The sequence below is a fragment of the Oncorhynchus clarkii genome, chromosome 10 (assembly GCF_045791955.1).
Source record: "Oncorhynchus clarkii lewisi isolate Uvic-CL-2024 chromosome 10, UVic_Ocla_1.0, whole genome shotgun sequence".
In the NCBI taxonomy this organism is placed as follows: domain Eukaryota; kingdom Metazoa; phylum Chordata; class Actinopteri; order Salmoniformes; family Salmonidae; genus Oncorhynchus; species Oncorhynchus clarkii.
Window position 1 is genome coordinate 49,969,416 of NC_092156.1, and position 13,762 is coordinate 49,983,177.

Below are 13,762 nucleotides of genomic sequence, written 5' to 3' on the forward strand. Positions count from 1 at the left end.
CAGCATCACTTTTGATTTAAATAAAACTTCACATAGGAAAACATCTATGGAAGAAGTGGTCAGAATGTGGCTTTTTGAACCTGAATGCCAAAAAAACATTCAGGACATAAGTGCTTGTCTTCATTATTGGAAAATATAAAAGGTTGAGTTTAATATAATTTATAAGATTATCAAGTGTTGTCAAATTATTTTATTGAAGACCGTGTTTTATTTTTACAAAATGTCTAAAATGTAAACTTTTTTTAATGTCGATTAACTAAAAATGCATACTCAGATTTGTTTTCTTCTCATATTCACATATGTTGTAGCTTAGACCCTATTTCACATCTGAAGTTTTGTGCCCGCCATTGGTTGAGTCAACTTGTTCATGAATACAGGGTGTCATTAAACTCATAGAAATATAATTCATAGAATGGACCTATCCTTTCAGTCCAGGTACACCAGCTAAATTCTTTGTGATAGTGATTAGTAACTTCTAATTGCTACCACAAAGATTATCACGCACTGTTGAATGTCAACTTCAATGGTCATGTTTGGTCTGTTATCTATATTTCAATAGGTTTCCTAGGGAGGATTGTCAGTATAATTTTAAACAGATATTCCCATTCAAGTCAACATTCTGTGTGAACCTACAACCAGCTTTGTGATACCATTTGAAAGTTTACATTTAAATTGTATTCCCATTTTAGTACATTTTATCAGCCAAAACATGACACCCACCCTGTATTCAAGAGCATGTTGTCTCAACACAATCTTAGATGTGAAATAGGGTCTAAGGTCTAAGCTACAACCTATGTGAGAATATCTTTAAAAAAATATATATATATATGAATTGACTTGGTTCACTGCTCTCTAGTGACTCCTTGTGGCGTGCCGGGTGCCTGCAGGCTGACCTCAGTCGTCAGTTGAACGATGTTTCCACCCACACACTGGTGCAGTTGGCTTCCGGTGTTAAGAAGCGTGGCTTGGCGGGTCATGTTTTGGAGGACGCATATTTCGACCTTCGCCTCTCCCGAGCCTGTTGGGGAGTTGGGAGAAAAAGGGTTTAAAAATTACTCCGAGATCGATAGTGGAGACACCATATTTTATGACCCAACAGCTTATATATGTCCTCTACCATTACCAACTGTAATTTCAGGGTTAAGGGAAATGAGTTGAAATTAAATAGATTGACAGAACTACCGCAATATTACTTTTGTACCTGCCGGCAGGGTGGGAATAACACAGCCTTGGAACAGGAGTAACAGCTGGTGAGAAGTGCACAATGTCTCTTATCTCAGTGTTTCCGGTTTGTATTGCTTGTTACTTTAAACAAATGCTGCACCATTAGCCATAATTTCATGTTTGTGTCTATTTGAATAATTCACGCTATAGGTTAAACATTTTAATAAAATGAGCTGTGTCAACATCACAATGTTGCGAAACCACAATATTTTGCCTACAATATTAACCGGACTAAAATGTATCACATTTTTCTCCTCCCTTTAATGGGAATGTAGTAATGTATTTCTCCATTTTTAATTACTATTCATGCTTAGCCCTACCAATCAGGTGGGCTCCAGCGGTCCTTGTCATGTGCACTCCTTGTGTCTTGATAGAATACATGTCTTTATTCTCTTCACAAATGGCAAACTCATCATGCTTATCACATTTCCATGGCTTGACATAAGTTAACTAGCCCTCAGAATCATGAAGATATATTTTTTAACCACTAACCTGTCGATTAAAATATATATATATACAGTGCCTTGCGAAAGTATTCGGCCCCCTTGAACTTTGCGACCTTTTGCCACATTTCAGGCTTCAAACATAAAGATATAAAACTGTATTTTTTTGTGAAGAATCAACAACAAGTGGGACACAATCATGAAGTGGAACGACATTTATTGGATATTTCAAACTTTTTTAACAAATCAAAAACTGAAAAATTGGGCGTGCAAAATTATTCAGCCCCTTTACTTTCAGTGCAGCAAACTCTCTCCAGAAGTTCAGTGAGGATCTCTGAATGATCCAATGTTGACCTAAATGACTAATGATGATAAATACAATCCACCTGTGTGTAATCAAGTCTCCGTATAAATGCACCTGCACTGTGATAGTCTCAGAGGTCCGTTAAAAGCGCAGAGAGCATCATGAAGAACAAGGAACACACCAGGCAGGTCCGAGATACTGTTGTGAAGAAGTTTAAAGCCGGATTTGGATACAAAAAGATTTCCCAAGCTTTAAACATCCCAAGGAGCACTGTGCAAGCGATAATATTGAAATGGAAGGAGTATCAGACCACTGCAAATCTACCAAGACCTGGCCGTCCGTCTAAACTTTCAGCTCATACAAGGAGAAGACTGATCAGAGATGCAGCCAAGAGGCCCATGATCACTCTGGATGAACTGCAGAGATCTACAGTTGAGGTGGGAGACTCTGTCCATAGGACAACAATCAGTCGTATATTGCACAAATCTGGCCTTTATGGAAGAGTGGCAAGAAAGCCATTTCTTAAAGATATCCATAAAAAGTGTTGTTTAAAGTTTGCCACAAGCCACCTGGGAGACACACCAAACATGTGGAAGAAGGTGCTCTGGTCAGATGAAACCAAAATGTAACTTTTTGGCAACAATGCAAGACGTTATGTTTGGCGTAAAAGCAACACAGCTCATCATCATGAACACACCATCCCCACTGTCAAACATGGTGGTGGCAGCATCATGGTTTGGGCCTGCTTTTCTTCAGCAGGGACAGGGAAGATGGGAAGATGGATGGAGCCAAATACAGGCCCATTCTGGAAGAAAACCTGATGGAGTCTGCAAAAGACCTGAGACTGGGACGGAGATTTGTCTTCCAACAAGACAATGATCCAAAACATAAAGCAAAATCTACAATGGAATGGTTCAAAAATAAACATTTCCAGGTGTTAGAATGGCCAAGTCAAAGTCCAGACCTGAATCCAATCGAGAATCTGTGGAAAGAACTGAAAACTGCTGTTCACAAATGCTCTCCATCCAACCTCACTGAGCTCGAGCTGTTTTGCAAGGAGGAATGGGAAAAAATGTCAGTCTCTCTATGTGCAAAACTGATAGAGACATACCCCAAGCGACTTACAGCTGTAATCGCAGCAAAAGGGGGCGCTACAAAGTATTAACTTAAGGGGGCTGAATAATTTTGCACGCCCAATTTTTCAGTTTTTGATTTGTTAAAAAAGTTTGAAATATCCAATAAATGTCGTTCCACTTCATGATTGTGTCCCACTTGTTGTTGATTCTTCACAAAAAATACAGTTTTATATCTTCATGTTTGAAGCCTGAAATGTGGCAAAAGGTCGCAAAGTTCAAGGGGGCCGAATACTTTCGCAATGCACTGTGTGTATATATATATATGTTGGAAGCTGATCCATCAAGTCAATTGATTAAGGCATAATTCTAATGTCATGTCATTGTTGATATTTTGCTAAGTAAAATTATAAAAGCCACATGAACTAGAGACACAATGGCCTCTGCTTAAACGTTTATTTAATTTTATTCCAAGTTTACATTGTTACTTTCGTACCACTCGTCTCTATTGTAACTTCTCCCAGGCGAACACCCAATGCTAGCTAGCATGGTACTTGAAACCTGTGCTGTCATTTAGCCACTAGAGGGGTTAAGAAAATAACATGTATGGAACCTTAAACTAAAGACAATTCTACAACTGAAAAACACTTCTGGGTGTGTTTTAAATTATTTTTTTTTACTTACATTGATCAAAACAACTTTTTGTTTACTCGGCGAAACATGGTCAGACTTGGCAGGTTTTTTGCAGTGAGGTCGTCCCCCACAGTAGGAACGTGTTAACTTCACTATATCATTCCACCTTGTGTTATCTGAGAAAATGGGATTGTTTCTTTCGCCCCGTGTTACTTTTGTCCAAGCTCTGCAGAGAAACGTTTCTAGTTTTGAAGTTAATTTCCTGTAATTCTACACATACTGCCACGGGGCGCAGGATTTTTGTATGCTGTTTTAATATTTTTTTTCTGGAATTCTACACATTTTTCCATGGGGCGGAGAGAAAATGTTGCAATTTTAGAGTTAATTTCCTTAAATTCTCCACATTGTGCCATGATTTATGCCATGTTAGTGACTAACAAAATCAATGGGGGTCCCCTCGAGGTCAGGGCAAGTGCCCTTCCTTCCCCGTCGGTAATTCGGCCATGATTACGACAAGTTTAAATAGCTGGCTAGACTAATTACCTATCTAAAACATGTTAGCTGATATGGGCTAATTGAGTGACTCTTAGTGACTGACATAACAATTGAAAAACTTGCTGACGCAGAACCAAATGTACTATTCTAACTCTCAACAGTAAATTGAGACCTCGACTGAGTTCCTCCCCACCTTAAGCGACCACTTGTGTCGCTTATTTCTAGGGCATAAGAGACTCAATAACTGCAGGTTATGAGTAAACCGTCACTACATAGTAGGTTCAACAATGTAATCTGGGAATTTCCCACAAGGTGGCACTATTGTAACCTGAAGTGACTGCTCTGCTTTCTGTCACCTGCTGCTCAATCACTAGAGCACACGTTCCAGCTTATTCTCGTGCTTGATTTACGATGACAGACAAATACTGTGTGCAGAAGTTTAAGGACCAGACACAAATACAGGTACACATGTCAAGCACAAGGTTACTATTTTAGCCAATGGTGTAATTGCCTGTGTGAGGGCAGTAGAGGTGACAGGGATATACAGGTACCACTTGAAGGTATTGAGTCCCAAATGACTGATACGTATTCCCTACATAGTGCCCTACTTTTGACGAGATTTCTGTGGGCCCTGGTCAAAAGTAGTGCAGTAATTAGGGAATAGGGTGTCATTTGGGACGACAACTGAGTCTAGGCAGGGTTATGTGGTCAGACAGTGTGCTCAGGTAATTGCTCAGCAGTGGTAATGTTAGGCCCTAATGAAAGATTTTATACTTCTGAATTCTCTGAGTCAGTCACCTGCATTCTAGCCTGTGGCAGTCTGTTTATGCTATCATGCAAACTCATTGTCATGCCAAACCATTGTGCTCTTGCCAACTCCCTTGCTTAACAACCGATCTGGGACCAGGCTACCTGTATTCCTATCCTTTTGTGTTTTTATTCACCTGTCCTCCCTCTCGCTGTCTTGCAGAAGACACCTTGCCACCAGACAACTATGAAAGGAATAATCACTGACTGTTCTTTGGCGACAGGTGTGACTTACAGTGTGTGGGGGTTCATGCATGTGATACAATGTGAATATGCAAAACCGTACCATTAACCTAACCTAAACACAATTATTTTTAGAGATTTGCATGCAGAGCAACTAACAAGGTGGTTTCGGTCATTAGTGACCTGTCATTGGAATAATATCAGTGTCTAGTGCAATCATATCGAAGTGCAATATTGTGTAACAAACACAATTTCAACCAATGTTTTAACTGTTTATTACATCTACAATTTTAACATATATCTTTTTTTACCTTTGTAAAAAGGATAAAGTAACAATATTGAATAGTATTTAGGGTGGCTTGGGGTTAAATCCCCCCCCCCCCCCCCAGGGTTTAGTTTGAGGATCCCCATTACTTACTGCACATGCAGCAGCTACTTTTCCTGGGGTCCACATAAAATGTACAGAACAGTAATAGACAAGAACAACATTTGATATACATTAAATTCAAAGGAAAGACACCAAGAGACAACAAAAATAATATTTACACACTATTCATATGTGACTAATTTCAGGAAACTAGGGAGTCTCTTATTATTATTATTATTATTATTATTGGTGTCCTTTAGTAGTGGTGTCTTTGCAGCAATTTGACCATGAAGGCCTGATTTCATGCAGTCTCCTCTGAGCAGTTGACATTTTATTTTGTTACATTTTATTCTGAGGCTGGTAGCTCTAATGAACTTATCCTCTGCAGCAGAGGTAACTCAGGGTTTTCTTTTCCTGTGGCGGTCCTCATGAGAGCCAGTTTCATCATATCGCTTGATGGTTTTTGCGATAGCACTTGAAGAAACTTTCAAAGTTCTTAATTTTCTGGATTGACTGACCTTCATGACTTAAAGTAATGATGGACTGCTGTTTCTCTCTCTCTCTTTCTCTCTCTTAACTTATTTGAGCTGTTCTTGCCAAAATATGGACTTCTGTATACCACCACTATCTTGTTACAACGCAACTGATTGGCTCAAATGCTTTAAGAAGGAAAGACATTCCACAAATGTACTTTAACAAGGCACACCCGTTAATTTAAATGTATTCCAGGTGACTACCTCATGAAGCTGGTTGAGAGAATGCCAAGAGTGTGCAAAGGGTGGCTACCTTGAAGAATCTCAAATATAAGATATATTGATTTGTTTTACACTTTTGGTTACTACATGATTCCATATATGTTATTTCATAGTTTTGAAGACTTCACTATTATTCTACAATGTACAAAATAGTAAAAATAAAGAAACCCTTGAATGAGTAGGTGTCCAAACTTTTGACTGGTACTGTGTGTCTGAAGTGTATGCAATAGATTATAAAAGTGGTTAGACATTTAAAAAGATGAGAAAAATGTACTACTTCTCTTCTAAACCATGAAAGACTATCATGCTGTTGATGTTAGTTCTTTGTGTGCAGATAAGGGCAAGGTGTGCTGCTTTGTTTTGAGCCAGCTGCAGCTTTGCTAGGTATTTCTTTGCTGCACCTGATCATATTACAGTAATCAAACAGTAATCAAAATGGGACGAGAGCAAAGCCTCAACAACAAGTACAGTTGATCTTTGTGTTAAATGCACAACAGATTTTTATAACAGACATACCTCTCCCGATCTTCACAACTTTTTCAATATGATTTGACTATGATAATTGACCATTAGTGTTTAGCTTCCTCAACTTGTTCAATGGTCACACCTTATATGCACAACTCCAGTTGAGGTTTAGGTCAAAGAAAATGCTTTGAACCAAATACAGTGCTTTTGGTTTTAAATGTATTTAAGACCAGTTTATTTTTTATTACCCATTCTGACACGGTCTTACTCATTTTTAAGTCTTGGTGAGCTCACTGGCTTTAGGTGCTGATGTATAGAGTGTGCAATCAGCATACATCGTCATTTGAGCTTCTTGTAAGACAAGTAGCGAATTATTTGTAAAAATAAAGAGTAATGTCCCAAGACAACTTCCCTGAGGGATACCGCACTGTACACATCTGTTATAAGCTTCTATTGAAGAATAGTCTATTATATTTGATAAGTAATTATCCAACCATGTGATGGCTAACAGTCACAGTAAAGCCATAACAAGTGAGTTTTTTTCAAATAACAAATTATCAATAAAAGGTTGCACTGAAATTTAACAATACAGATCCAACTATCTTATTATCCATTTATTTGAGTCAATCATCAGTTATCTGCGTCTGTTTAGTACAAGTTAAGTGCCCTTCCCTATATGCATGCTGAAAGTCTGTAGTTGATTTGTTCCTTAAAAAACAGCATTGTATTTGTTCAAACACTATCTCCTTCAGTTTACTAAGAACAGGCAACAAACTGATTGGGTGGCTGTTAGAGCCAGCAATGAGTGCTTTACTATTTTTAGGTAGTGGAATTTATTTACCTTCCTTCAACGCCTGTGGACACGCTCCTTTAGGTTTGGGTTAAAGACATTGCAAATAGGGGTGGCAATACAGTCTGCTACCATTCTCAATAGTTTCCCATATAGATTGTCTATACCTGGTGGCTTACCATTATTGATGGATACCTTTTTCCACCCATTTCGCACAAACTTGACCAAATTCAAAATGGCGATCCTTCCTCTTTCATTATTAGATCTTCAATACACAAATATGATGGTTCAATGTGTCATTTCACTTGTCAGTTTGGCCACTTTACCAGTGAAATGGTCATTGAAATGATTGGCTATATCAAAAGGTTTTGTTATAAATGACCCATAAACTTCAATAAATGGAGATGAATTGTTTTTTTGCCCATAATATATACTTAACTCTTTCCCATTGTTGTTTTATGTAATTTATCTTGTTTTTGTAATAAAATATTTTTTTTGTTAGGTTCAGTCACAACATTTCTCTATTGAAAGTATGTCAACCAATCAGCTGAGCAGCCTGACTTGTTTGACACTTTTTTGTTGCATCATTTCTTTATTCATCATCGATACAGGGGGCTCTAACAGTTGGCACAGTTAGTGAGGTGCATGTTTGTCAACAATGGGCAAGAATAATTTTACAATTACTCCCAACTGTATTCTCCTCATACAAATCAGACCAACATACATTTTTTTTACATCTTCAACAAAAGAGTCATGAGAGAACATTTTGTACGATCTCTTATAAATAACTTTAGGCCCTGCCTTTGGGGTTCCTTGTCATTGCCACAATGTTATGGTCACTACAGCCAATGGGAACTGATATTGCTATGGTGCAAAGTTCTGCAGTATTGGTGAATATATGGTCAATACAAGTGGATGTCACCAGTCCAACACTATTGGTATACACTAGTTGGTTGAGTGATAACCTGGGTCATGTTACAGGCATTAGTCACAGTAAGAAGCTTCCTCTTGAGAGGACAACTAGATGATAACCAGTCATTGTTTAGGTCACCAAGAAAATGTCTCTGTTCGCATTAGAGACCTTATCTAACATCACACACACATTCTCCAGATACTGACATTTTGTACTTGCTGGCCTATAGCAGCACCCTAAAAGAAGAGTGATTAAATGCCATCCTGTAATTCTCACAAAGTGACAAAGTTATTTCTGTCACTTTCTTCAAACTTTCCCTGGATACCAATAGTTTTGCTCAACTAAAAATGTCATCGGTCTCAACTTTATAAGTTACTCCAACAAACCATTTGAGGTACATTCTTCTAATATTTTGTCATTTAGAAAAAAGTTTTATATATAATCTAATGAAGTTAGATCTATAAACTTTTTTACATAACATTAGGGGAGCCTAAAGAGAAATAATCCACTTGGTTAGAGAGAGACATTTGAATAAGTTTTTAATGAAATAGTAACATTTTAAAGTGTATGTTTGGGGAAAAATGTCCGGCCTTCAGTGGGGCAAAATACCCCCAGGGCAATCCAAAGCAAGACAATGGTACCTATATTAGCTTTTTCCAGAATCATATCCAAATCATCTATAAGTAACTTTATTGAATTACACAATCCATTTTGAGATACTTTAGGGTGATTTGGGTAGGGAGTGCGAAACTAAAAAGAGGATATTAATAGTGAGATGTGCAATACCATTTTGTTTCGATATTTTATTTATTTAATTAAAATAAGATTCCTATTTTTTAGGTTTTAAGAGCCAAGTACCAAAATGCCAAAGTAAAAATGTATGAAATGGTTTAACACACTATTCTTCAGGGGGACCCTTTATAAAGTTTCTGTTTTTATTGAATAACAACCAAAAAATATGAATTCTGCCCACTTATTTCCCTTCAAAAATGTGTTTGCTTAAGGATAACCAGTATGGATATATCTAAATCTTACTAAATGTAGTTTTTTTTCTGTCAGAAAATACTACACGTTCCCTTAGACTTTGTATATACTTTTATAAATCCAAGACTTGTCCAACATTTTATAAAGCAGTCCAATAACATTGACACCCCAGACAACTTTCCCCTAAGACATGGGCAAAAAAATAGATATAACTCAAAAACACATTGTTCTAACCGCTTGCACTTCCTTCAATATTTTCCATGTTTAAACGTTTAAACTCACTGCCCTGGCCCCTGTTTTCAGGATGGGAAATATTGTTCTCGATAGAATAAGATCAGAAGCATGCATTAGGCAATGTAAAAGCCATGTCCTGTTTACTTTATAGACACAGGCCTAAGGGTTATCATTGGTGGCCACTCACTGTCACTCAAGGACCTAGTGGGTGTTACCCAATGTCTGTTACCAGTTTACTTCGTAGGATTTACAAAAGGTAATTTAGTGTAACCGTGATTGACACTGACAGTAGACATCGACAAGCGTGATATACATGCTACGAACAGAACACGGATACACTTTAACTGTAACCGCGCAGTTTTAGATAAAGGAGCTAAACATTTTGTTTGTATTACTTCATCGTAAAACCACCGGCCGTTATCAACCAGTGCCTTCTATCTGGGAGTTCGCGAAGAAGTGACGACGGTTTCTACACTTTTACATTTGGTGCCTGGACTGGTCGATTCATTGAGTGTCTTTATGTGACAGTTGCGCTATTTGCCCGTTTGCTTTTCGAGATGGCAGAATTACCACCGCCGCAACAGTTGGTTGATATTGACCCGGATTTTGAGCCGCTCTCCCGCCCCCGGTCATGCACCTGGCCTCTGCCTCGACCGGAGTTCATCGAACCCGCCAGCTCGAACACATCTTCACCGGCGCCTGCAGTCAAGCAGGAGCCTGTCGAATACATTAGTAACCTCCGTTTGTTAGAGGAGTCAGAGGACTACCAGGAGGATGAGAAACGGATCGTTTTGTGCAATGATTTTCAATGCCAGGAGAAATGCATACACCAGCAACAGCAGCAACATCATCCACAGCAGTTACAGAAACACCCGGGTACTCTGCTGCCACACCAGCAACAGGTGCCCCCGCTCTCGTCCCCCGTCGGGTCAAATTCGGTGGCCGCTGCTGCCGCCGCTGCGCAGAGGAAAAGCAGCTCGTCGCGTCGGAACGCGTGGGGGAATATGTCCTACGCGGACCTCATCACCAAGGCGATAGAGAGCTCACCCGAGAAGCGACTCACCTTGTCTCAGATCTATGACTGGATGGTGAAGAGCGTGCCATATTTTAAGGATAAAGGAGACAGTAATAGCTCTGCAGGTTGGAAGGTAAGCAAGCAATAATCATCCATTCGCGCTTAATATCTAATATGACATTATGTAGGCCTATTTTACAGCCATCACGTTATGAATTGTCCCTGAATTATAGGCTACCCTGTGTCAAGTCAATTAAATTGTGTCCCAGGTCATTAATTCACTACGTGCCACAATGTCCCGCAGTGCAGAATCACGGATAGATGGGGGTATTTGGAGATCACGGGGCAGTGACTTAAACATGTGTATCTTAGATCGATTGTCTGGGGCAAAGTTTACTTTCCCTCATGTAACAAAGATGATACTTTTGTTGGCCTACTTGACCAATTCCAGTCCACTTTCTTAGTGGGTCCGTGGTCCTCCCTATGTTATCAGATTTGCTATTAGCAATAAGCATTATCATCTGTAGCCCAACTGATGCATTTACTCTATTGGACAGAACATCCTGATTTGTTATTACATCCTTATTACATTATTTTGTATTATAAATGTAAATGCATCATTATTAATTATTATTCACTCAAATATATATTTTGGGTTTCTATTGCAAAGTACACTGAGTACACAAAATATAAAGAAAACCTTTTTCCAGGACATACACTGCCCAGGTGAAAGCTATGATCCCTTATTGATGTCACTTGTTGAAACCACTTAAATCAGTGTAGATGAAAGGGAGAAGACAGGTTAAGTATTTTTAAGTGCCTTTGAACGGGTTTGGTAGTAGGTGCCAGGGGCACCAGTTTGTGTCAAGAACTGCAACACTGCTGGGTTTTTCACTCTCAACAGTTTCCCGTGTGTATCAAGAATGGTCCACCACCCAAAGGACATCCACCCAACTTGACACAACTGTGCGACGCATTGGAGTCAACATCCCTGTAGAATGCTATCGACACCATGTGAAGTCCATGCCCTAATGAAGTGAGGCTCTTCTGAGGGGAAAAGGGGGTCCCTGATTTGATTGACGCAAATCAGGGAGCCAAATTATGCAATCTGGTTATCGACGTTCACCAAAAAGTACACTATGCTTGAAACTCTGGTTTAAATATAGTGGTAGCAATGGAGAACTTGGATCACCCTCTTTTTTTTTTTTTTTTTACCAAAAAGCTAAAACTGTTTTCAAAATACATTAGCCAAAACTGATTTTAAGTGTTTTCCCGGTGATTGCATTAAGAATTGCGCATTGACTGCTTGTCATAACACATGTTTCCCTACCTATGGCTCTCGCAACTTGAAAGCACCTTGAGGAATGCTTCTCTCACACTGAACACACAACAAGCCGACTAGGTAAAGAGGTAAACTACTCTACTATGGGGTTGTCTGTTTTTGTTTTAATAACAACCTTACATGGCAAAAAAATATTAGCACTGGAAAGTTGCACCTGAGTGATATAGGCTTTGAATTACTTTGCCAGTAGCTACAGTAGACTACACACCTCTGTCTGAGTTGAGCGCTGCTGTGGTGCGCATTATAGACTATTTCATTCCCTTTGTCTGAACATCGGAGTGTTAGCAACAATCATGCGAACTTGTTCTCAACTTGCCTACCTGGTAGATTTTAAATGCAGATCTACACTGACCTCAAAAACGTCATCTCCAGAATCCATATGATGGAAATCCGTTGCAGTGACGGAGAGCATTTATCCCTCTGACAAATTCAGAGAAGTTGACTTGTTTCTCAAAGCTGGAGTGTTAATTCTGTCTACACAGAGTGATGATCTCTTCCAGTGAAGAGCACATCTCTCAATTAAAGGTGGACCATCTTGCTTATCATAAATGCTTTATAGAGCATTCATAAACTATTCATAAGTACTACACAGATGCTTCACAAATCATCTAAAAAGACTTAGCTATGGTAATACAATTTAAAATAAGGCATTTATAAATGGTTTGTTTAATGTTGTATCTAAGGATATGAATAGGGGCCTTCTCACAGGCACAGATAACTGTGTAATTGTAACTGTGCCTTTATAACCGTGTCGCTTAGGGATGCACGATATATCAGTGAACATATTGGAATCGGTCAATATTAGCTAAAAATGCCAACATCGGTATCGGATGATGTCTAGTTTAACACTGATGTGCAAAACCAATGTCAAACGTAATGACGGCACGTAAAATTCTGCCCTACACGTGCAACACAGCATTCCTAACCTAGCCCACAATGTCTGCTGTGTGGATTGAGCAGTCATTTGAAAGAGTAAGAACATTTCAGCGAGACAACTCAAAGGCGAAAGCCATTAAAGCCAAGATAATGGAATTCATTGCCCTTGACATTTAACTGTTCTGTCTTGGGTGATGTTCGCTTTCGCCGACTGGTCGAGCACCGGTACACACTGCCAAGTGCGCTATTTTTCAGATGTTGCCCGACCGAAGTTGCATAGTGATAGCGTCACTGCTATTAGCTTCACGACATGCATACTATGGAACACCATTTGGGTCTTTGCGTGTCAAAAAAAGATACAGTAGCACTGTCAAAGCTGTACAAAAAAGTCTGCAAACACCGGCCACGTTGATAATAAAGCAATTTGTTTGACCACAACTTCTGGGGTAGCTAGCTTTAGCTTGGAACCTAGCTAGCACCAATACAACCAACCTGAAAACATTGACCAGTAGAAACTGCAGTCATTTTTATTATTCTTAGCAATGATTTAGGAATCCTTGTGATTAAGTATTAGTTAGGTTGCCACTTGTTGTTCGCCTATTGAAATTGAACTTCAGTTCATGAAAATAAATAACTAGCCAGCTACTTAACCCTGTTGCCCAAAGCTGACGTTATAATCAGCCAGCTAGCTTCATCTGGCTAGCCACAATAAAGATTAGGCACAATAGTGGAATTTGCAAAAGTATGTTATTGACAGTGATGCAAATAAATACAAATAGTAGAATTATGCCATACTTTATTTTGAAGGCTAACCACAAAGTCCACTATTGTGGCTAATCCTTATTGTGGCTAGCTTCAC

The 13,762-nt window shown here is 39.0% G+C and overlaps 1 protein-coding gene across 1 annotated transcript in view; it reads left to right on the forward strand.

The window, feature by feature from the left end:
* Nucleotides 1–9,865: 9,865 nt before the first annotated feature.
* The window catches only part of LOC139418725 (forkhead box protein O1-A-like), a 97,604-nt gene continuing 93,707 nt past the window's right edge, over nt 9,866–13,762 (forward strand). Inside the window, exon 1 of the mRNA XM_071168379.1 lies at nt 9,866–10,818. Coding sequence (XP_071024480.1) covers nt 10,228–10,818 — 591 coding nt within the window. The 5' untranslated portion in view covers nt 9,866–10,227. The remainder of the gene's footprint in view (nt 10,819–13,762) is intronic.